Source organism: Rhinolophus sinicus, linkage group LG12, assembly GCF_036562045.2.
Source record: "Rhinolophus sinicus isolate RSC01 linkage group LG12, ASM3656204v1, whole genome shotgun sequence".
In the NCBI taxonomy this organism is placed as follows: Eukaryota; Metazoa; Chordata; class Mammalia; order Chiroptera; family Rhinolophidae; genus Rhinolophus; species Rhinolophus sinicus.
In genome coordinates, this window is record NC_133761.1 from 26,373,749 (window position 1) to 26,400,617 (window position 26,869).

Here is a 26,869-nt window from a genome sequence, read left to right on the forward strand (position 1 = left end):
CGTTTCAAAAATATCTACTTGTTCTTTAAAATCAGAGAACTTTTTCCTATAATGCACATCAATGTGGAAAACAAAGGTGCATTATATGTGGTTGAGTGCTTTTTAAAATGTTACATTTATATTCAAATTTAATATAAAATATAAAGATAATCATTAAATTTAATGACTTAAAATAGTTAAAATATTTTTCACAAATCATTCTTTCCTTGCAGAATAAAAATGAAAGTTCATTTTGTTTATGTAACCAGAAGGAAACTCTTGCTTTTAAGTTGTTCAGAAAAACTATGGTTTTGGGTGAGTGTGTGTGTGACAAAGACAGAGCAGGACTCTGGAGACAAACTGAATCTTTCTGCTCCCCAGAGCCACTTCCAGATCACTGCTTTCCTGGGCTTGGGGTTTGCACAGGGGGAAAACCCTCCTTCCTCCTTCACCACTTTCAACCCATTTTCACAGTGATCACCAGTACTTAGTAATGATACTGACAACTTTCATTTTACGCAAATCTCTATTGCAGTTTGATCAAAACTACTGCAATAGGCTGTTGCCCGAGTGACTAATGCCAGTCCCTCAATTTACCTTCTATATTAATGCCAGGTGGGTTATAGTCCCTCTGTCTGCAATGCTAGAATGTCTTTTCCCCTCTTTTCTTTTTCTATCTGTTAAATGTTTTCCATGTTCACAAAGTAGAGTCCTTAACTGGCCTCCCAAAACAGAGACAGATGCCTCTTTCTCTGGGCTTCTTTTATGTTTTTCCATGACTTGGATGCCTTCATTCGTCAGCTTATGGTAAAATGTCTGTTAGCAAGAAGTTAAGCCTCTTGCTTGTGAGAGCTTTTTCTTTATTCCCCTGAAATTCTCCAAGAATCCCCAAGAGCCAACCCCACTCCCATATTCCAAGCAGCTCAGCTGGGCCACTGGAGCCCCTGATTTGCTCCCTGTTCCTCGGTGTCACTATGAACACCATTCCTGCCCTGGACAATGGATTCTCCTTCTCCATGGAAGTTGTACCTAAGTGGGCTCAGCTCCTGCACAACCTGCCATGGTGTCCACATTAGTCTTCAGGGTTTGGTTCACTTACTTCACACTCACATCTCAGAACAGTCACTCTTCCCCCAGAACAGGACCCCAGCGCATGTTAACTGGTCCTATAAGGGGTCCTAGATTCAGGGGGGGAAGGATGGGGAACTCTTTCTTAAAACCTAAGTCCTGGGCCGGCCCAGTGGCTCAGGTGGTTGGAGTGCCGTGTTCCTAGCACTGAGGTAGACGGTTAGATTCCCACATGGGCCAGTGAGCTGCGCCCTCTACAGCTAAGATCGCGAACAATGGCTCTCCCTGGAGCTGGGCTGCCATAAGCAGCCGGAGGTCAGCATGAGCTGCTGCCGCGGGCTGCTGTGCTACGAGGAACAGTCGGTGGCCAGCGTGATTGGCCAGCAGCCAGCGTGAGTGGCCAGCAGCCGGCAAGAGCTGCCATGAGCCGCTTTGAGCAGGAGACCTATGACCGTCAACCAACTGCCTCAGCCGGGGGGAGTGCAAGGCTCATAATACCAGCATGGGCCAGGGAGCTGTGTCCTACACAACTAGACTGAGAAACAATGGCTTGAAACAAAGTGGGGGAGGGGGGAGGCGGAAGAAGGCGGGGGGGGGGGGGGGGACCTAAGGCCTTACTGTTGAGTCCTGGCTGTGTCTCCCTTCCATACATCTTCCCTTGGTGTCCTTTCCCTGCCAGCATATTCTGGTTAAGGCCACCCCAACTGAACCTGTTATGGACTGAATTGTGTTCCTTCTAAGATCATAGATTATATGTTGAAGCCCTAACTCTCATTGTGACTGTATTTGAAGATAAGACCTTTATGGAGTTAATTAAGATTAAATGAGGTCATAAGAGTGGAGCCCTAATCTAATAGGATTGGTGTCCAAGTAAGAAGAGGAAGAGACACCAGGAGTGTGTGTGTACAGAGGAAAAGCCTGTGATAACACAGCCAGTAGATGGCCATCCATAAGCCAGGAAGAAAGGTCTCCCCAGAAACTAACCCTGCAGGCACTTTGATTTTGGATTTCATGCCTTCAGAACTCTGAAAAAATAAACTTCTGTTGTTTAAGCCATATAATCTGTTATGGCATACAAGCAAACTCGTACATACCCCAATTTGGGGGAGAAGTGGTAGAGTTTGGTTGACCACTACACAAAGCGCCTGGGCTGCATATGCAAATCAGCTCCCCAGCCCCCTTTCCTCCCTGAGCTGTGAGATCTCTAAGACAGGGAGGAATCATCTCAAAGTCACAAAGGCTCTTTCACCCAGTTGGAAGACCCTGGGTATATTTGCATAATTAAGAAGGGCCACTCAAGTGACTTATTTTATAATTAGAAAACAGATTTTAGAAGATATTATGTCCAGTTACAGTATTAGAAATTGGAGGCATAATATTTTTTAAATTTTACTTCATTTATAACCCTATTTAACTATTGCATTAACCACATTATGATAATTATTGTTTATATAACCAATGTACTCCTTTTATTCAATTTTCACAGTAATGAAAAAATATCCTTGACTGAGGGAGATGGTAATTTTCTTAGAAAACATCTAATTTAATGAAAAAAAACATAGGTTAGAGGGAACTGAAATAGAAAACACTCATAACAGAAAATGTCTTCTGCCTTTTTTTTCCTTTCTTTTGGCTTGCTTTTATTGCTTTTATATAGAAAATGTAATTTAAAATACCATAAAATTAACTAATGCATTGTTTATTAAAAACACATACTGAGAAAAAGTGCTGCCAATCTTAGATAGTCTGTCATTTTTTATAGTCTCTGTACAGTTTACAGCGAACTCAATTCTGTAAGAAATGTCATGTTTCTATCCTTATTAGAATATACTCACATATTTGTTCTTTTCATTTTATTTTACATTATTAATACAATGTTCTAAGATGAAACAATTTTGATTAGTTAATATGAAAAGGGTAATGGGTGAAAAAACACCAAAGAATTTATTAAAATTCCATCCAATCTGGAAGGCTTATGACTGTTTTTACCCAGGGTGTCAGTTGAAATGAATGTTATGCTTCTTGTTAGCATCAAAAGATTTAGCCATGAAATCTCAAAAACAAATCTCTGATTCTCTGGGTATTACCTAAATATAAACTTGTGTTTAGCACCCAATATGTTATTTTCATTACTTTCAAGAATGTGACCTTGTATTATATATATATATATATATATATATATATATATATATATATATATATATATATATATATATATATATTTTTTTTTTTTTTTTTTTTTTTTTTTTAAACATGCAGCTCTTAGCAATTATGGCCCTCAGGAATTCTGCAAAAAAGGACTACGCTGTTAGCAAGGAGTTCAGATTCTCCCTGCTTGAGCTTTCCTTTCCTATTCTCCCCCAATTCTCCAAGGACCTCCAGGAGCCAACCCCACTTTCAAACACCAGACAAGACCAGTTAGGCCACTAGAGGCCCTGCTTTGCTCTTTGATTTCCAGGTGATGGCCTGAATTACCATTAGATTCCTTTACGGTTTCTTTGATGACTTTTTACTAAACTCTTTCACTGTTGCTTTTTTTCTTTTTAATGAAAGTTTATTGGGGTGACAGTGGTTAGTAAAGTTACATAGGTTTCAGGGGTACATTTCTATAATACATCATCTATATATCACATTGTGTGTTCACCACCCAGTCAGTTCTCCTTCCATCACCATATATTTGTTCCCGTTTACCCTCATCTTTTTTAGTAGTTTATAGATGTAACATATCTTCAATAGGAAGCCTCTTGGGTAAGTCTGAATTCCCATTTGTGACTTGAAGATACTTTGGTTTCCTTTGTCTTTCAGAGAGCCTCTCCATTCCTCAGAATGATGGGAAATATAGTGCCTTCTAGGTAATAGTTAAATAGGGCAGGTCTAATTGGAAAATGGAAGCCTCTATACAGGCAAAATGGCAGCAAGTTCACCACACATGGTATGGAATTATATTTTGCAAAAAACTAAACATTTTCTATCCATCAATAACAATTTAGAATAGGTCCAAAGTTAATTTGGGATCATGTGAAGAGATTATTGCTTGTGTTATCTCCTCAGCATTGTCTCACCACCAGACCAGCAAGCCTTCCATTCTTGTGCAAGCTGATCCTTCAGCCATCTTCCCACCACCCCTCCAACTTGGCAGTAGGTGAGCTACCTCACTTTGCTACCACCGCACACTGTACATGCCTCTACAATGAAATCATAAGAATGTATTTTAATTATCTCATCATTTGTTTGTCTTCAACTTTGTACTGTGAACTTTTTGAAGGTAGCCTGAGTCCAAAGCATCATTTTATCCTTGGAGTCTGGCACACAGTTATTCTGCAATAAATGTCTGAACTAATTAAATTAATTAATTCAATGTGGGTCTGCAAAGGTGCAGAAGAAATACAAGATCTGGCAAGCATATGCAAATTACATTTATGCGTGAATAAGTTGCAAGCTCCAATATCAATCTTAGAAACAAGTGTCGGAGTTTATTATGAAGATATTGATAATAATCCCCAAGGTCCAAATGTACTCCTGAGGCTAAAACAACAACAAAAAGTAACAATAAGAAAATGTTAGTGGTTATCAGTTTGGATACTGGAAAGAAAAGAAAGCATACCTCTAACCCATATCAAATTTATAGTAAATTGCTATACAAAGGGTGCCAAAAAAAGTATACACATTTTATGAAAGGAAAACTGTATTAAAATTGTAATACTCAATATATCGATAACAAAAGATGCATACAAGTCACGTTTGACTTCTACAATTACAAGAGGTGCTCAAAGTGGTTACCATCAAGTGAACTATGCTTGAGCAACGTTGACCAAAGTTTCCACTTGTATACTTTTTTTGGCACTCCCGGTATAATACATTATTATCAAATTTAAGATCTCAAATGCAGTAAAAGTGACAAACTAAAAAACAAACAAACAAACAAAAAAACCCCACAAACTATTAGGTAAACCAGTTATTGGAAGATAAAATTTGAAATGTTACAATTTCAAATAAATTACAAAAATGCATTACATAAAACCTGATGATAGGGGTAGGAAATAAAAAATAACTTTAAAATAATTTATAAAATTTAATGGATACTAGATTCAGAATAGTTTAATATGGGAATATACATTTTTTTTGGGGGGGAACATATCCCTAAATTCTAAAGTTTGAATGGTTTCTGGTAGAAATAGGAGGTAAATGGTAATTAATAATTTTATTAATAAACAAATTCATAGAAATCCAAATATGTATTTTTTTATCAAGAACACTCAAGAATAATTGTTTACAATAGCTGCCTCCGTTTGCTCACCTTCTCCTCCCACTTCAACCTACCACAGTCTGATTTCTAATACTGGAGCTACACGGCAATAGTAGTAGTTAAAATCACTGATACCGCATGGCACTAAATTCAAGGAGCATCTTTAGGTCTCAGTCATGACCCCTCAGCAGCATTTAACTCAGTCATGACTCCCTCCTTCTTAAAAAACTATCACTACATTCTCCTGGTTTTCCCCATTTTGTCTGGTCACTCCTTATTAGTCTCGCTTGAGGACACTTCTTGTATCCTTCCACCAGAGTTCTTCAAGCTTCGCATCATAGCCCTCTCATACAAATTCCCACTCTAGGCAATTTCATCTACTCCCATGAATTCCATTGCTGTGCACACATTGCTGACGCTCCAGTTTACACCTCTAGATCAGACCTCTATCCAAGCTTCTGGCCTATACTACCAGCGTTCTACTCAACAGCTCCAATTAGAAGTCTCACGAGAACTGGAAAAACATATTAAAAATCCAATTTATCATTCCCCTGACCTTGTCTTTCCTTCCGTGTTCCTTACCTCAGTGAATGGCAATAAAATAAATTGAGCAAGCCACATGCAATCACACCCTCAAATGTATGAGTATCCATTGCTCCCCTCAAGCCAGTTTCACCTCTTGATAAGACTACTGCATTCCTATTGTCCTTCTAGCTGTTCTCCACATAGTCGTCAGAGTAGTTTATTTTTAATGTAAATATAAGCATATGACTTATATGCATAGCACGCCTTCACACTGATCTTGAATTCAAACCCCAAAACACTATTATGGACTACAAAGCCCTGAAGACTCTGACCCCTGCTTACTTTACACCAGCCTCATCTTATACCACTCTTTCTATTCTTTGCTATTCTGAAAATGGGTAAATAATGAGAAAAAATTAAGCACATATCCTGTCTTTCTCTTATGAACAGTATTTAAGGGTAACTAAATAGTGGATGAGGGAAAGATTTTTCAGACAGCAATAATACTAGCTAGTAATATAGAAGGAGTGATACAATGTGAAAATCACCATTTTGTAAGCCCTCATAATATAATGCATCCTAGCAATCAAGGTGAAAGTTGATGGGAAACTTTATAATGGGTGGACCATGGCTAAAAACACCTGAGCCACCTGATACATTGTAATATCACTACAAGTGGGGCATCCCATCTATGCTCCTAGTGATACGATGCAATGGAAAGCACCCAACAATATATATGTAGTATTGTTGCCTACAGGGTTGAACTTGAATTTATTCAAGGATCTAGATTTAACTACTAATTTATAAGACATGTGAGGGGTAGAGGAGCACGTTATACAACATCAGTAAGATAGAATTTATCCCATTTGTAATGTGAAAAATACCCCAGTATAAATAAATTGGCTTCTTCAACAAATAAGTGGGTGAGAGGGGTGGAGGGGAGAGAGACTACCATGGATGCAAAAAAGACTTAAGCATTTTATCAACCAATATGTGGACCTTGTTTGAATCCTGATTGTTAACAAACGAAACATAAACAAATTTTTAAAAATACTTCAGAAAATATAAAGATGAATTGTTTTAGATAATATTAATAAGTATTTTTATGTATTATAATGGTATTGTCATTATATTTAAAAGTCTTTATTTATCAGTGAGAAATACCAAAGCACTTATGGGTGAAATAACATGATTTCAGCAAATGTATTTAAAATACCCCAGAAAAAAAAAAAAAAAATAAGAGGGAACTAATGAAACCAGATTGGCAAAAAGTTGATAACTTTTGAACCTGGGCAATGGAAATATGAGGATTGACCATACTCTTCCCTCTTATTTTATGTATGTTTGAAATGTTACATATTACAATTTAGAAATAAAAACAAATTAAGTTAAAAATGTTTGCTCCTCTGGGGCCAGCCCGGTGGCTCAGGCGGTTAGAGCTCCATGCTCCTAACTCCGAAGGCTGACGGTTCAATTCCCACGTGGGCCAGTGGGCTCTCAACCACAAGGTTGTCAATTCGATTCCTCGAGTCCCGCAAGGGATGGTGGTCAGCGCGCCCCCTGCAACTAAGATTGAACACGGCACCTTGAGCTGAGCTGCCGCTGAGCTCCCAGATGGCTCAGTTGGTTGGAATGCGTCCTCTCAACCACAAGGTTGCCGGTTCAACTCCCGCAAGGGATGGTGGGCTGTGCCCCCTGCAACTAGAAAAATGGCAACTGGATGTGGAGCTGAGCTGCACCCTCCACAACTAAGACTGAAAGGACAACAACTTGAAGCTGAACGGCACCCTCCACAACTAGGATTGAAAGGACAACAACTTGACTTGGAAAAAAAGGCCTGAAAGTACACACTGTTCCCCAATAAAGTCCTGTTCCCATTCCCCAATAAAAAAAATAAAAAAAAATAAAAAAATCTTAAAAAAAAAAAAAATGTTTGCTCCTCAAAGAAATCATTACTGACTTCCTTTCTACCAGACTAGGCTTCCCGGGTATTCCCACTCCTCAAAATACGATTTTATGGTATCTTATATATTTCTTCTACAGAACAACTATCACATATGCAGTAAGCACTAAAGAAATCATTATCACAATTTGTAGTGTCTGGGAAAGAGTAAACTCTCTTAGGTGGAGACCACTCTGGTTTATTTACTGCCACATCCTAGAGTCTAGCACAGAGCATTACATATAGTTGATACTCAATATAGTTGAATAAATAAATGTTTGCCCTAAATAAGCAATTTATTTTTCGTGCAGTGTATCTAATCAATATCACCCTTATAAATAGTCTTCTAGTAATCTAGTTCCAAATTTGTAGCCCATTAAGAGCAAGTGTATGTATCTCTATGCACTTGCTTTTATTTTCCATATTTTTAAACTATTTCTAATGCATGTCATTGTGTTGGTCTTTATCTTTCTGAGTCCAATTAAATCCTTTGGTAAGCCAGTCAAAATAAAAACAAATATTTACAAAGTTTAGTTTTTCTTTCTCTTAACTTTCCAGATAGGAGACTCAATCATATTTTTAGGTGTCTATTCAGGTCGCATTGCTGAGTCAAGGGAAATAATCAATGTCAATAACCCTTATGCCAAAATAAGTATTTAATACATATGTTTTAATGAAAAAGCTTACAAAAAGGATAGCAAAGATGTCTCTTATGTGTCAATTACTACTACTGACTGGTAGTGTTTTCCCAGTTTGTTGAGAAGAATTCAAAGCTGAATTATGATTCAGTGGGAAAGAGAACTTTCAGTGGGAAAGTCTCTTACTGGACATAACTGGGATGAATAATTAATCAAAATAGTCAAATAAAGGGATTATTTTTAAATAACAATATATGCATTACATTTTACATTTTAACTTATAATATACAGAATCACATTTAATAATCACACTTTTGATACAGGACCTGGACCTTTTATTCATGTATGGGCCACTGATTGGTGTTCCACTTACATCAATATCATTCAAATGATCCAGCTACAATTTCCAGTTTGTTTCATTAGAGCAGAGAAAGGATGTAAAAACACTTGTAAAGCAATGTAAGTGTGTTTTTTTCCAACATATTTTCAATATTTTTATGATTTGCCTTCAATTTTTTAAAGCTGTTTTGTCTACATCTAAATATTTGTATCCAGTTTTGAAGGTTTCAACATGGTTGCTATCTTCACTATACCTTTTTTTCAAATATATTTCAATGGTTTACACAATATTTAAAATCAATTAAAAATTAAAGTAGGAAGTATAGTTTGCAACAATTTGAGTGATGGACCATGATTCCTTTCCTACTCCAGGCCTCTGTATTAATTTTGTAAGGCTGCCATAATAAAATACCATAAACTATTAGTATGTACTAATACTATGTCTTAAAAAATAGAAAGGTATTGCTTCACAATTCTGGAGGCTGCAAGTCCGAGATTAAGGCATGAGTGGGGCAGGTTCCTTCTGAGGACTGTAAGAGAGAAACTGTTCCATGCCTCTCGCTTAGTTTCTGGTAGTTTCCTGGCAATCTTTGACCTTCCTTGGCTTGTAGGAGTACCACTCCAATATCTGCGTCCATCTTCATATAGTGTTCTTCCTATGTACTTGTCTGTCTCTAAATCCCCCCTTCTTTTAAGACACGATTTGTATTGGATTAAGGGCCCACCCTGCTCCTTGTCTTAACTAACCACATCTGCAATGACCCTATTTCCAAGTAACATTCTCAGGTACTAGAAGTTAGGACTTTACTATATGAATTTTAGGGGGACACAACTCAACCCATAACAGCCTCAATCAGTAAGTTTTAGGGAGGGGATGAAAACTGTAGCTTAGTTAAGGGAGCGTCTACTGCAAACAGTTGATCAATGAATTTTGCCATGGGAGCAGGGTATAGGACAGGAAAGATGGTTTGTCATATATTTTTCCGAGATCATGATATATTTAAAAAATTTGACATTGTATTCGTTTTCCAGCAGAGTGTTTTAGGAAAAGGTCACTGCCAAGTAAGGTCCAAAGAAAATTAATTTCAAAATCATTACGCTTTAACTTGAATTTCTCAATTAAATTTATGCAAACGAATAAGGTGTTTGCAAATTCTAAAGTAAGTCATTATTTATTTTTAATTCCCATTCTTATGCAACTGAAGAAGTATAAATGATAATAAAATGGTATATTTTATGCAGTTCTTTATAACTCAAAGATGGATCTTTCTAAATCATAAATAAGAAGTTTGCCTTCAAACTACATGTTTTTTTGTTGTTGTTGTTGAGTTTATGTGTGCCCTAATAATATATGAGAATGCATACATATGAGAATGCATACATATGAGAACTAGAGTAAGGGAATCAGATAAAGATAACTTTTTTACTATGTTTATATGGTATTCTTTTCTACAAAGAGTAAAGCTTTCATCTTTTAATCCGATATCCACTTAACTACACTGCAGAAGATTTATTTTGACCCCCTCTTGTTTCATAAGAAGCTCAAAAGTCTGTAGCAATTTTTGACACTTTGTTATGTTTTTCTGACCACACACACACACACACACACACACACACACACACACACACACTCACACTCACTCCCTCCTCCCTGTCTCATTTTAATATGGACACAAAGCATTGGGATAAAATGATGGTTCATTATAGTGGTACAGAGCTCTTATCTTCATCCGGCAAGAGTCATTTCCTTCCAAAGATTGAAATGCAAATGTGAAAATTAATGATAACTGCATTATCTGATAGCAGAGATAATACCAATTCACTGTCAGAGTAATACACAGTCATTCTACGATTTCCTCCGCTTCTCACAATATTCTTCTTACTGTCAGACTATATCTATGGTTAACTATGTTTCATAGGTTTCTGTTAATTTACTTCAAATGGCATTTCCCAGATCTTCTATCTACCACATTTTCCCAATCAAAAAGGAAACGAAATCAGAACTGTAATCTCCAAGCCCCTCTTTGGCGTAACTAGTAAAGAGGAAAGAAAAAGAAAACTGTATCATTAGTGTGTGCTTCTGCCTCACAGTAGTCTTCTAGCTACCATTCCACTCTATGCAAAACACTCCCATCTTCGCAGTTTAATTTAAGGCACAAAGCAGAACTAGCCTGCTCATCTGCATGTATCCATGATATTGAACAGAAATTGAATGAGGTGACATATTTATGATTTCTTGACCAATGTGAAGTCCAGATGCAACAAGTACACACATCTGACTTTATGCTAGATGTTTATTCTTGAAAACGTATTTACATTAAAATTTCTTTCACTGAGTCCTGTTTTAAAACCAGGGGAATAGAACATAATTAACATAATCCTATGGTGACTTTTGCATAGTAAAATCATTTTGCGAAGTTAATTCACTATACAAAATGTTTAATGAGGACTTTTCATCTTATCTGTGAGGCATTGTAATGGCCACTAAGGCACAATTGCCAAAACAATACTAAAAGTAATATTAAGAGCTATTTACTGAGTATATATGAAGCTCTGAACCCCATGCTTTATATAGAAAATATCATTAGTAGGTAGTTATTATTATTAGCCGCATTTTATAACAAGGAAACTGAGGCCTTGGAGAGTTAATAAGTTACTCAAAGTCAGGTCCAAGATAAATGGAAGAAACATTTTTGGTTTTCTCCACTTCAATATTACACTACCTCCAAAAAATTTACCTCTGATGAAAAGTCAGATTTTCATTTATCAGTCTAGAAGCAAGTTGTGACATTCTGTAATATGTAATACAAAAATTATTCACAATTTGATTCTACTAATTCATCAAATACTCAATACAGGGTCTTATTTTCTACTTCATTTGTATAGAACTGCCCTAAGTACTTGACATAAATATCAAAATCTATTTAAATAACAGTACATACTTATCTTGAAAAGTTCATGTCAAGGAATCTAAATGACTGCTTGCTTAAAATTTTATATCTGTGTATATTTGCACTAATATACATTACTTGGGGATACAAGTACTTATTTGTACAGTTTGAGTAATGTAATATGTTCCTTTATAGAGCTCCTGGAATTTCAATTATAACTGCTGTAAGCCTGATGGTAAGACACTATTCAGTCACTATCAAACCAGATGAATCAAATTCACTATTCCCAGGTATAAAACGAAGTAATCATGTTATTAATATTGTAAGCTAGAGTTGCAGTCTCAGAGTTGATATAAGTAAGATGTACCTTTTAAGGTGCTCATTTCACAGAGGTAGATCATGAATTTATAATGATTTATCTGAATTCTCTCCCTCAAGTCTCTTTTTAAAATAAACACGTAAGTCAGCACTCAAGACCTTGGCCATGGATATTGATTCATAAGATTTTCTTAAAAGAGAAAGCCAGAGACATAAACACCATTTTCAAAGTAAGGTCAACATTCTGTTGGTCACTGTGAGAGGCCCTCATGTAAAGGAAGGCCATTAGCATCTAGCAAATCCCACACTCTCCCAAAGTCTGTGCTAGATTTTTTCTATACGTCATCTCTTTCAAATCTCATCCTCATAACCATGTTTCAAAGTAGTTATTATTCTTCCCATTTTAAAGATATGACAACTGAGGCCCTAGCTGTTTAATATGCCTGAGACCACAAGGCCACAAACATCAGTGTGTGAACTCTGTCTGACTCTATAATTTGTACATTTTCTTCTGTAGTTTAGGCCATATTCTACTTTCTAGCTTGACATGCTTAATTATTACATCAGTGACCTAAATACAATACATGAATAATTAAGAGAGGTTAAAGGAAAGAAATGGCATTAAAAAGAGAAAGTGTAGACAGCTTCATAATACACCTCTGGATTTCTCCCTTAGCACCTTTCCCAATTATTAGTATTTATTGAATAATTCAATGTATAACAATATTGGTAAACCGAAATACTGCAAGAGTGATAAAACATGAAACTTGTGAGGCTGATAAAGGAAAAGAAGAGGTATTTAGTTAAGAAAGACAGAAATGATATGTGAAGTAGAGGCAAATATAGGTAGAAGTATATAAAGCAGGGTAATATTTTTAAGAGCAAGAAAGAAAAACAAAACTTAAAAACAGATGTGAGAAATACTGAAATAATGAAGTAATGACTTTTACAATGGCTTGAACTTTACTAGCTTAGTATGGGCCTAGCTGTCCATTCAAATGGTGAAACATTCAATAAGAGCTTGAAGAATATTTAAATAAGTCACAAATAATTAAGCATTAAAAAATTTCATCATAGAAATGGTTGTAAATGTTTTAAGATAATTTTCATAAAAGTTGCTTAGGTTCCTCCTAACCACAGGAGTTAACGGAGGTGTGAGCAATTACTAAATGTACCTCTTAGTTGAGAAAACAAATAAGGAAAAAAAATTGCACTGTGAAGTTTGCATTTGATAAAAATAGAACACTTCAGACAGGAGCTGATTCATAATTGAATTGAACCATCAAGAAAGGTTGCAGGGCCGTCTTCAATCAAACTCTTTAAAAAGAAGATAAATCTTGATCCATCTTAAATGATGTCAGCCCCATGCCTCAAATTCTTTAGATAATTTCCATGTCCTTTGATTTTATTTTTAGAGAAAACTATCTTAGAGTGACTTAAAATTAGGAAACCTTGAAATCACATCTGGCTCATTACCTCATGTCTTAACCAAAAATTTGTGGTTCAGTTCAAAACTAGATGCTTAGCATTGCTGAAATTTACCCTTCATTGTAGCAGATATACTATTATACTACTGGGCTTTGAAAAATTATGAGAAGAATTTTAAAAGGTTCTGCTTCAAGACTCAACATTTCCAAAGCCATAATAATAATCATTCGCATTTTATGTGTATGATCTAATGGACTTCTTACAAAACCCATAATATTATTTTCTACATTTTACAAATAAGGATACAGACACAGAGGAATAAGTAAATTGTCAAAAATTGCACAAGTGGTTGGCAAATCCAGAATTTGAACCTAAACCCTTAGAATCCAGAGCTCATTTTCTAACATGTTTGGAAATAGTTACTAAAACCTGGACAATTTTATCTCCTTAATACAACTGGAAAACACCAATAATGTTTTGTGAATAACAAAAATTTGGGTAAAAATATTGATGTAATCGTTAGTTATGCAACAGCAAAAGTGCAAAAACATCCCCTATAGTTTCTCTTGATTGAAGAAAAGAAATATTCTACCTTAAAAAAAATAAATAGCCAACATATATTCTTTTGTTATGAATCAATTGCATTAATCAAGGGGTTTCAAAATAATAAAACATTTCTTGTGTGAAATAAGGAAAAATGTTTTATCGATTTTATAGTATATACAGAAAAAATTTTCTCATACACATACCTACTTAGAGACACATATTTTTCTTTAAACTATTTACATATGCATATGCGCCACAAAAATAACAATTTCTCTAATATTAACTAAAGAAAATTTTCATTAAGTTGGACACATTAAACAAATTTAACCTAAAAGTGAAAAAGCTCATCCTGAAAGACAGCATCATGCTTTATCATGCTTTACCTTGCTCCCTAATCTTTTTATTTTTATTTTTTTAATAATAATGTAATTTTCTTTCTGGAAAAGCTTCCTGGAAAAGGTAGCATTGGGTATGCAATAGGTGTTTAGTGATTTACGACTCCAAAATTTCCTTGCTTACTCCCAGGTCACTGGGAACACTGAGCCCCAGACCAGCAAGGAGGAGAATCTGTCCCCACCCAGTCTGCCCCAGAGAGAGAAACCACAATGCACCCTTTGCAAGTAGGTATATTAGAAAGGCTATTTAATCTAATTTAAATATAAAAATAACTCTTCTACATACTTAGATACTTACATACTTAATTTTATCAATAAAGAACCATACAATACAAAGTTTACCCACCCTTTTCAAGTTAAATGTAATCCACAAGTAAAAAATTGTTTTAGTTTCCAAAGTATTTTTTTTCTCTTTTTTTAAATCAAGGAATTCTTCCCTACGTTAGAAGACAGAAGCATTATGCAATAAGGTGAAAATGCCAGAAGTCTATATTTTCTTTCAAATTCTTAAAATATGGTATTATGGTACTTTACATATAATACATTTTGGTCCAAATTCTTGTGTAACAGTCTGCTATAGTATACAGAATACAAACATTTGTGTGTATGATGAATAACATTATAAATGACATCATAATCAGATATATTGTATCTTCATTTTTGTTTGCATTATATTTTCCAGCTGCTGGTTTCAGAAAATTATCACTAGAGTCCCTCTCTTTTTCATGCTCAGCAGACAGCAATTTGCAAAGTCATGCAAGGGTGAAAATGTGATTGAAATATAGGGATCTTTCTTAATGAAAAATGTTACTGCTTTGGAAATTATGGTTAAAGCTATTTCAAAACTTACTTATATTCTTAAGCTCTATGACATAATAGTCTTCATTTATAAATATATCAGCAATAATAAATTACTTGGCGCCAAACACAAAGTTCTTGTGAACTATACATATTTACATAAAATCATATTGGTGTTTTGGAGTATTTTGATTGGCTTATGCTTTTCTTAAAATGATTAATTATCGGGATCTTTAAAATTAAATTTAACTTTCATTCGTGAAAATGTTGCCAAAACCTTGAATCAAATGGGAGCATCTGTTGATATTTTTTAAACTTCTAAATACATATTGACATTCAATCTCTGACTGACAACATGACTAACCTGAATATATTTCTTTGGAGTATTATTGTTTGTTACGTGTTTTAAAGCTTTAAAATCATGCCCAATTTGAATGTGGATATAGCATAAAGATTTCTACTGAAATAAAAAGCAAGTAGAATTGACTAATTCTTACATGAGTATGTAAGAAAACAAGATGGACACATCAAGCAGAGATAACGCTTTGGTTTTTACAGTTCATCAAAAAGGTAAAAATCTTCAAACGATGTTCACTTACTTAACCTCCCATATAACCAGCATAGACACAATTTTTTTTTTTATCAGAGTTGAGAAGATTGTAAGAGTTTTATAACCTAATTAAAATTTAAGAAAAAAAAAGTAAATCATTGATAGTAGCAACAGATGGTTGAATTTTAAGTTTTCTGTCCTACCTGGTCCATCCCAGTCATCTGTGTCAACTCCAGGTTGCCCGGGTTTCTCTGACTGTGTGTCCCCATCTGACTCTGTCATCTCCTGGACTCCTTCATCGTCACCTGGAAAACACCAACACACAGAGAGAAAGGGAAATGATTAAAGCCCTCTATTTGACATTTAAATCCTCATAAAGGGATCTCCTTAAGCATACATCTAATTACATATTTGTTACATATATTGTCATATATGTATACTGTTACATATATTGTCATATATAACATACATTTATCATACTGACAAATGTCCATGATTGTTATGATATCTATGGCTTTAAGATACAGAAAAATCAGTATTATTCATCAATAAATAAATAAAGTTAACTGCTTTAAACAATAAAGAACATTATCATTAAAATTTTCATTTAGAGTTATTAATATTATACAGAAGAAAAAATTTTTAAAGCAGTATGTAATTTTTGTAGTGCCTTCAATACAGAAAAACTTAACTCTCATATTTCTGAATTGTAATTTTTATAGAGGCAAGATGCAGCAAAATTAAATATCGTAGGAAAAGAAATATTAATATTTTAGGCTAAATTTAGGTTATTTTGAAAAATATTTTCTTTTCCCCCATCTTTAAGATTGCTAAAATTAGGTCACATTTATTTTTAAAATGGATCTAAAAAAGCCGTAATTAAATGTTAGCATGCAAGATGAGCTAGTCACTCGGTCTTCAAAATGTAAGAAGCTATAAACCTATACTTGTAATAGAGTAAGTGCAGTTAGTTTGTACAATTTCATGCCTTCATTTTCACATAACAAAAGAAAAATTATAATATATTTTGAGCAGAAATATAGTTACAGCAAATGAGAAACATTAACAATGCAATCACATTTTAAAAGTAAATATCTAATTTGTAAGTACCTTCATTTTAAGTGATAATATAACAAAGTATGTGCTGCTTTAAAGGAAAGTAATCCACTTTAACAGGGTGAACACAAAAATGTTAAAAAATACTTCTTATAAATTATAATAGAGATCAGCAAGAAAATAACAAGAAAACATGATGTCAGAATAAAAAAAGTGCATACCAAAAATATGGCAACTAAACCTTGAATCTAATAATGCTAAAAATTTTAAATTAAATTGCTTGGCCTCTGAAGTATTCAGTAACTATTTTCCACATAGTTGCCCAAATCTTGAATAGTTCTGAGTCTTTATATTACACAAAAAATATACTAAATTTTTTAAATCTTTCAAAGAAACCTAAAACACAAAATTTTCAGGAAACTATTATTACTACAAATGATATGTGATATTGAGTTTTGAACTTTGAACTCCATACTTTTTTTTTTTTACTATATAGAGCTTCACAAAATGAATCACTTTAAAAAGTGGAAAAAAGGTAAAGTAAGAATGTAGAAACCCAGTGACAGCTCTACTGAACTTAATTTTCTAACAGAGGAGCATTGGCTCTGGTGGGTAACAAAGAAAAAAATACATACCCCACACCACCAAACGCCATGCCTGGAATTGAAGGCTCTCTGAAAGTTGAGTTATCTCTTCCTTTCAGGATGATCAGAATGAATAGCAATAAAATTCACTCCAGAAAATATTTATTGAGCATCTATCATGTTTAAGGAACTGTAGTAGGTATAGTTGGATATATACGGAAAAACACAGTTCCTTTTAGAAGTAGTATGAAACTCATTAAGTTCACAAATAAGGAGGGTGTAAAACTAGGTCCCAGTCTATTACAAAGACTCAGTAATAAGAGTTTTAATCTCCTGTGCTCCTTTTGGTAGGTCACATAGAAGAACACAGACGCATCTACCAATTATCTTATGAGAGTAAGGGAAGTGTTCTATTCTCAGACACAAATACGGCTAGTCCTCAGCCTGCACACACAAGTAGGCTCTATAGCCTTTTTATATATTGAAATACTGCCAGCTCAGAACTAACCAAATACCCTTCAGCGCAACCCCGCCTACCGTGGCCACTCACTAGTGAGCCCCCTCCCACTTCCCCTAAACCAGAAATTAAAGGATTAAATTTAGACAGCAGGAGGTTTATGGCATCTGACCTGGTTGGTCAGAGCCAAGGCTGTGTCAGTTGTTAAATATTCAAATGTTATCACTGCACATACGTAAATATTAAACAAATGCCATGTATTTAGCAGACTGGAGTAACTAGAATCATAGAATGTTAGCTCTGGCAGAGAACCCTGATATGTCCCCTGACCTGGTTATGTTACACCTGCCCCTTCTTGCTGGCCCCAACAGACTCTCCACCCTCTGCCTTGCTTTGTGCCCACAGAGGTTGACTTTTGTGGACTCCATCCCTGTGGCTCCCTTGTTCTCTGATTTCTGGTTGGCTTTAGCCAATGAAGGCACTGAAGCAGATCAGAGGACCAGAGGGCAGGCGAGGAGGTCAGGTACTAATCCCCAATCCCATCATTTTTGATGGTCTCCCGTTGCGGTCAATGGCTGCATTGTACTATTAGAGCTCCTGCGTGGTGGCCTGAATGCTTCTCCCACGCTCCCATACCAACACCATCCACTCCATGAGTCTTCAGACCAGGGCTAACAGCTTCCCATCATGGCAAGCCCCTGGACACTTCCCATTCCTTGTTGCTTCCCTTAACTCTGCCCACACCTTATACACAGTCCCTTCACCAACACTTCTTTAGTGAAACCCACTGACCGTTTCATCAGTTTCCTTCTGAGACCCTTACTGACATACTCCATTTCTTCCCAAGCTTCATATACTAGCTTCATGATTTTCAGCCAATCATGACTTTAGCAATAATTTTATAATACTTCATTTAAAGTATTACACTTTTTATAACTCATACAAACAGATTTTAATAAACAAAAACTTTTATCATTGTTATAAATGGAAAATCAGTGTCAGATGCCAAACATATAAAGGTAATTATAAAAATGCCTTCAATAGAAGTGACACCATCACATTCTAGCTACTGTGTCTATTTAGACTTTGAGTCGCTGGTCTCATTTCCCTGTAAAAGAAAGGAAGAGTAGTCAGTAGTATGGTTTTTAAGTCATAGTAATATAAAGCTGAAAATTTCTCATTGATAAACAAAGAATATAGGAAACTTTAAAACTATCTCACCCAGGATACCTGACCCAATTTAGGGAAATACTGACTTTTCCAACACTTTATTTTTCATGAGGACTAGAATCCACAACAGAATCAACCACCTACATAAGTGACCCTTTGAATGCATTTCCACAGGCTCAGTAGAGGTTTAATTCAGGGTACTAATGCAGGGGAGTTTACAAAGAAAAATGCCCTCACCCACAGTCAAGAGTAGAGAATGAAACCTAGAATTTTTCTTTTTCTTCTTTTTAATTAAATTATTGGGATGACATTGGTTAGTAAAATTATATAGGTTTCAAGTGTATAATTCTATAATAATGCATCATCTATATATTGCATTGTGTGTTCACCACTGAGAGTCAGTTTCACTTCCATCACCATACATTTGCCCCCCTTTACCCTTGTCAATCACCCCCTCCCCTTCTTCTTACCCTTTGGTAACCACTAAACTGCTGTCTGTGTCTATGAGTTTTTGCTTGTTTCTTTGCTTGGCTCATTTGTCGCTTTCGGGTTTTGTTTGCTTGTTTGTTTCATTTTTTTATTAGTTTCAGGTGTAAAAAACAATGTAATAGTTGGACATTTACACCCCTCATAAAGTTTTATATCCCACATATGAGTGAAACCATATGGTTCTATACTTTTTTAGTCTGATTTATTTTGCTTAGTATGAATATCTCAAGATCCATCTATGTTGTTGCAAATGGCAGTATTTCATCTTTTCTTATGACCAAGTAATATTCCATTGTATATATGTACCACATCTTTTTTTAATCCATTCACCTATCGAAAAGCACTTCATCAGTTTTCATACTTGGCCACCATGAATAATGCTGCAATAAACATAGGGGTACATGTATCTTTACAGATAAATGTCTTCAGATTTTTGGAGTAAATAATCAGAAGAGGGGTTGCTGGGTCATATGGTAATTCTATTCTCAATTTTTTTAGGAACCTCCACACTGTTTTCCATAGTGACTGAACTCAGCAATAAAAAGGCACAGAATAGCAGATCAAATAAAAAAACAAAACCCAACCATTTGCTGCCTTCAAGAGACATATCTCAGCTGCAAGAGCAAATACAGACTCAAAGTGAAAGGGTAGTTTAAAATGATACTCCAAGCAAATGGCATCCAGAGAAAAGTGGATGTGGCCATATCTATATCTGATGAAGTAGACTTAAAGATAAAAAAAAGATAACAAGAGACAAAGATGGACATTTCATAATGATAAAGGGGACAATACAACAAGAAGACATAACTCATCAATATATATGCTCCCAATCAGGGAGCACCAAAATAGATAAAGCAACTACTAACAGAACTAACGGGAGATACTGACAAAAACACAATTATAATAGAGGACCTAAATACCCCATTGACAGCTATGGATAGATCATCCAAACAGAAAATCAATAAGGAAGTATCACTTTAAATGATACATTAGATCAAATGGACATAATTGACATTTTCAGAGCCTTTCATCCCAGAACACTAGGCTATCGATTCTTTCCTAGTGTACATGGAACATTCTCAAGGTAGATCCTATGTTGGTACATAAAACTAGTTTCAACAAATTTAAGATTAAAATCATACCAAGCACATTCTCTAAACACAATGCTTTGAAATTGAATACCAACTGAAAAAAGAAATTGGGAAAACCCACAAATGTGTTGAGATTAAATAACTGCTACTAAAGAATGACTGGGCCAAAGAAGAAATAAAAGGATAGATCAAAAGATACATAGAAACAAAGGAGAATTAAAATATAACATATCAAAATTATTGGAATATCTGGGATATTGCAAAAGCAGTAATAAGAGGGAAATTTATATCATTACAGGCTTATCTCAAGAAAGAAGAAAAATCCCAACTAAAAAACTTAACATTACATCTTAAAGAACTAAAAAAAAAAAGAACTGAAAGCCAAAATCAGCAGTAGGAAGGAAGTAACAAAACTTAAAGCAGAATTAAATTAAATAGAGAACAAAAAGACAATACAAAAAAATTAATGCAACAAAGAGCTGGTTTAGAAAAGATAAATGAAATTGACAAGCCCCTGGCTAGACCAAGGAAAAAAGAGAAGAAACAAATAAACAAAATCAGAAACGATAGAGAAGAAGTTACAATGGATGCCACAGAAATACAAAGGATCATCCAATTGTAAGTACCATGAACGACTATATGCCACCAAATTCAATAACCTAGAAGAAATGGACAAGTTCTTAGAAATATGTAATGTTACTAGATCAAATCACGAAGAACTGGAAAATCTAAATAGACCAATCAACAGTAAGACAACTGAAACAATCATCCAAAACTTCCCCAAAAGCAAAAGTCCAAGACCAGATCGCTTCACTAGTGAATTCAACCAAACATTCAAAGAGAATCTAACACATGTCATCTTCAAACTTTCCCAAATCACTGAAGAAGAAACAATACTTCCTAACTCATTTTATGAGACCAACATACCCTGATACCAAAACCTGGTAAGGATAACACAAAAATAGAAAACTACAGACCAATATCTCTCATGAATACAGATGCAAAAATTTTAAACAAAATATAATTTTTAAATAACATGCACTCTTTCCAAACACTCTTCTAAAGTCTTATGTATCTGAAACAGGGATGTGAGCACAAGAGGCATTCTCAAGATCATTTAACCCAAATTAAAAACAAATTTAATGATCAGGAAATTGACACACAGATAAAGTCAGTAACTCATCTATGGTCTTATAGCTACAATATTTATTTCTGCATAAGGCATCTCCCCCAGATCTTTTCATGTTTCAGCAGTAAGTGCTTCTGCTGGATTAAACCAGCTTTAGGCAGATCTTCTTTCCCCAGCAAGCAGGACAGTAGGATTATAGGGGAGCATGAAGAGACATCATAAAGACCACCAAAAGAGCTGTTTGTGCAATGTTAGAAATTAAACTGGAGTCTCATGCCAATGTTTCCAAAACATCTTTTCTCACGTCCCTGCTCTCCCACTCCCGATTGTTGAGGAAAGAAACATGCATAACTGAAATAGCTGAATATTAATAATATTAATATTGATATTAATATTAATGATAATAATAATCCCAGAAAAACACACAAACAAGCAAGCATGAGACCATAGGGTTAAAAATCACATACCTAAGGGCCCAGAGAACAGAGAGTAAAATTGTGGGCAGAACCGCTTAGAAAAGTTAAGTTTTATATTCAGATATTAACTGTATCACCCATTCACACAAAGGAGTAACCTTCCTGAATTTTACTATTACATTTGAATCATTGGAAGCATGTAGTTCCATGCAAAATTCACTCAACAATTAACATTTATAAAGCATATTTTTAAATATACAATGAAATATATGAAAAAGAAAAAATTATTTTCTCTTAAGAACCATATAATCTGGTTAAGAAGATATGTAATATGCATACGAGAGGTAACCACAGATAAAAACCTATAATCAGGGCAATCCATGAATTATTCCAAATGAAAACACATAAGACATAGAAATTCAGAGCCCAGAAGCATCAAATGACATTGATCATGGAGAACCTATAATAATTAACTTTGGAGGTCAACCTTCATAGTGAAGGCAGTGAGAAGCATTAGAGTTATTTCAGTGGAGGACTGATATGATCATGTGGCAGAAATATGGTCATCAACGTGTACTTACTGAGTTTCTGCGAACATGTGTTGTCAGACTTCTGGTCTTTGAGGTTTTTTTGTTTGTTTTTGGTGTGTGTGTGTGTGTGTGTGTGTGTGTGTGTGTAGTTCATAATAATTTTTTATTAAATTTAGTGGGGTGACACTGGTTAGTAAGTTTCAAGTGTACATAATATATCACCATATATTTGATCCCCTTTTCCCTTTTCTACAACCCCTCCTCCCCCTTGACCCTCTGGTAACCATTAAACTGTTATGAGTTTTCCTTTACTTATTCCGTAACAACACTCTGACTCACGTCTCAGACATTCTTGCCCAAAATTTTTGTGAGACTATAGTTAAATCGACTTAAATATTTTGTTAGTCCAATTACATATTTGGAAGAAAAAATAATGGCAAATATAATGAGAAATACATATATTTGGAAGAATATATTCAGAGTAATCACAATAATAATAAAAATTGGGAGTTAAAATATTTCAGTTGAATCTATGAATGTTCACCCTCATTGAACAGAGGTGATATAAACCATTCTTTATTAACCAATTAAAATACTACTTTTTTATTCCTTGGTACTGTGTTAAGCACTAAGAATACAAAACAAAGATGGTTCCTTTTCTCATATAACTCATAGACTAGGACAGAGACAAATCAATGGATTGCAATCTCATCAAGTGATGAATGCTTTGATGGGAGCAACCCAGGATGTGACAGGAGCACACAGCATGACACCTAACCCAGACTTGGTGCAGTGGAAGCTTTCTGGAAGAAGGAAACAATAAAATATCTGAAATTTTGTAGGCATGATCTTAGATGAAACTGAAATCTATAGGTTTAATGTCTTGAAGTCCCATGATTGAAAAGCATTTTTCAGATTAAAAATGAGAGTCATCTCCCCAAAGAATACCATATGAAAAACATTATAGTAATTAAGTTATTGTACAGGAAAAATGGCAGCTTGAAGGTGGTGAAACTAAAGACATTTCATTGATGCAAGAGGAGGATCCAGATGAAGTTTTAAGATGTCATCAAGAAACAGTTTGAGAAATACTGCTACTATATGATGGTTAACCGAATGAAGTCTTTTCTTTCATTCAGTATAGGCCAAATTTACCCATGATTTTTCTCATCCAGTATCTACCAGGAAAAGAACATGGTAGGATGACTACAAACCTCAGCAGACCTATTATGAACAAAGAAATTCATTAAATCGCTCAAAATGAAAATATTATAATTCAGCTTATTAAGGGCTTGATTGAACTAGTAACTTGATATAATAAAATACTTTCATTAAATGTCACTTCACTGCCAAATCAGAACTGTAGAGTTTAGATTTCAACTTGCACCAACATCTAGAGCAGTACTCAATATTGATAATCCTGATTCATGGAATGATTTGCTCTAATTTGTCTCATTATGCAGCACATATAATTAGAATTACTGAAAATAAATATTGCATAGTAGTTAGTTTAAAAAGCACTGTAAAATAGTTGATTGTACACAACAGCTCAACAGGAATTACATTTTGCAAATATTTTAAGCTATTTATGAAACGTGGTAAATGTACAATATACATCACTTTAATAAAAATAAATTCTGAGAAAGGATAGTTTAGAGTCCCTGCCTCATTATTTAATTGTGTTTTTTTAAAGAAAGAATACAAAGAAAGGGAAAGCTGACCAAAAACATAAGAATGTAAAATGAAATTATACACGAGTATAGAAAACAGAATGGGTCATAGTTAAATTTATACTCACCTCAATATCTGTTATGTGCCAAGTACTGAAATCATAAAGATGAATAAGGCACAGATGTCGTGAAACTCAGGTTTGGTATTAGACCTAAACATGGCTACCATTTCTTGATCACAACTCAGCACTAGCTAAATGCTTTAAGAACATCATTTCAACAGTCGACCATGCATTTGTGTCCTTATGTTTCAGAAGAGTAAACCAAGAGGCAGATATGTGAGAAGATGCCCAGGCATATGGCTAGTAAGTGGCAGAGCCAAGAATTGATCCCAAGTCAGTCTGACTCCAAAGATCACACTCCAAGCCCATGAGGATATTACCAGTCAAAGTCAACTGGATTTCAAACAACAAAGATAGCAGATGTGATTGGAGAGCTGCTTTCCCTCTACATATATAAGCCTTGTTTCGTCGTTAAGCTTATATATTAAGTTGTAATGGATTTAACCTTTATAAGAATGACTTTTTTCTAAGATGTACTATTTTATTTGGAACTTAACAAAATCAACTACACACAGATGCTCAATCAATAACCATTGCTCACTGACCAGTCACGAAACTAGATTTTGGTTTCCTTCTTTTTAACGCAACCTACTGCGATATCATTACATTCACTAATTAAATGCTTTCAGTACACTATTTCTATTTAACAACTAAAATGCCACATTTTTCAAATTTTAGAGCCTTCATCTTCTAAGTTTATCTCAGGACACTAGCTCTTATTTTTATGGTAATGTTTTTACCTAATTCATTCTTAATCTTTTCTACTAAAGGACAATGAAATGATTAAAAAACAACTTAATCAAATATGAATTCTCTGGATTACTTTTAAGAAACACTATTTTTTCCTCACAACAGAGACTTACTTCTTTCCTATCGATGTATTTATTCTCAAGGAAAATTTACAAAAAGAACTTTATGTTGATATTAATCCAATTCCAACTTCTTGATTTGAATGGAAATGACTATGCTGACAATCTTTTTTTTTTTAATTTCTATCCATTTTTTATTTTTGTGTTTGAAATCAGCATTCTAGAGTAGTTTATGAAAAATGGCATGAATAGTTAATATCCGAGATAATAACTAGTTTGTTAAGATATTGCTTCAAAAGCTCTGTTTGTAGGAGGAGGAAAGGAAGAGAGAAAAGGACATTAGAATTACAGAAAGAGCTAGGAATGCATTTGACATCCACTTATTTACTTGCTAAATTCTATATTCGCATACTTTTAAATAGAAACTTCAGTGTATTTTTAGTGATGCACAAACACATTTAATGAGATAATCACTAAATATATCCAGAAACCAATTCACAAAATGATGAAATGGAATAAATGTCAAGTGGTAACAAAATCTATAATATTTCTAAAATTACGGCTATGAAGTAAATGGTTTTCCATTGTAAGATTCAACTCTTTTATTGCTCTTTTTAAAAATACCATGCATATTTTGTGGGCCCTTCTTAATCTAGTTTTTCTTAGTCTAGTTTTCAAAATCAATGAGAGCCTTATCGGAGGAAACTGAAGGTGTTATTGAGCAATATAATACATAGCACAAATGACCGGGGGAAATGTACTAGAATACAGTGTTTGAAATGCATGAAACAGAATCTTTAAATTTCACATGAGGTATTATTGTTGGCAAGATGGTAAAAGCAGGGGCTCTATTTGCCAGGCAAAAAATAATTTCAAAAACGCAAACAAACATCTTTTCACCAAAGTTAGACATGCCTGTAGAAATTAAAGACTTGCCACATTCTAGGCAGTCATTTTTTTAGCACCAAATGGCAGCAGTGTTTGAAAGCAGTCGTGCAAGCAAACAGCCTTTCTCAACCCTGCTCTTTTAATCCATGTAGTTTCTATCAATATTAACCTCTTATAGAAATTCTTGTACAATATAACTATTGAACTTTCTTGACTAGGAGTGTTACCGTCGCTGTTCGTCATCCCTGTAATGTATTTCACAATCAGCTAAATCATCAAAGTATTTTTTAACAATGAACAGTTCAGAAGTGACAGATCTACTTTCTTGTTCACAACTGCTTATCAGAGAAAAGATATCACATATGTTTTCCAGGTGCTTCCTATAGTTAGGATACCTTCACAGACACCGCTCATGAAAGATAAGGTCATAAAAGAGATGAAAAATGTGTGAGCTTCATACACTTATGGTTTTATCATCAGACAAGATAGCTTTGGTTAAAGGACTTTAACAGTCAAAAACAGAAAACTTGCAGCTTGTATTGAAGGGCGAGGACATTTAAGTTTAAGATTCAGTTTGTGTTTGCTTTGCCTAATAGCTCGCAGTATGTTTTAGCTTAAAACAATTATTTGGTTATAGATTATCCAAACAAAAGTGTCATGTTATATTAACTCTGCGTTGCCAAAATATAGACACAGTTGTATCTCCAAATACAAAAATAAAAACATGCAATGATTATCCCTCTTTGCTAATACCTAAAAGAAAATCTAAACATTTCAACTGTTTGAAAAGAATAT

The 26,869-nt window shown here is 34.6% G+C and overlaps 1 protein-coding gene across 3 annotated transcripts in view; it reads right to left on the reverse strand.

The window, feature by feature from the left end:
* Nucleotides 1-26,869, reverse strand: part of ZFPM2 (zinc finger protein, FOG family member 2) — a 448,480-nt gene that overhangs the window by 309,523 nt on the left and 112,088 nt on the right. For all 3 annotated transcript variants that reach the window (XM_019750658.2, XM_019750659.2, XM_074316299.1), the window contains one exon: nt 15,867-15,968. In XM_019750658.2, the coding sequence (XP_019606217.2) occupies nt 15,867-15,968 (102 nt within the window). The remainder of the gene's footprint in view (nt 1-15,866; nt 15,969-26,869) is intronic.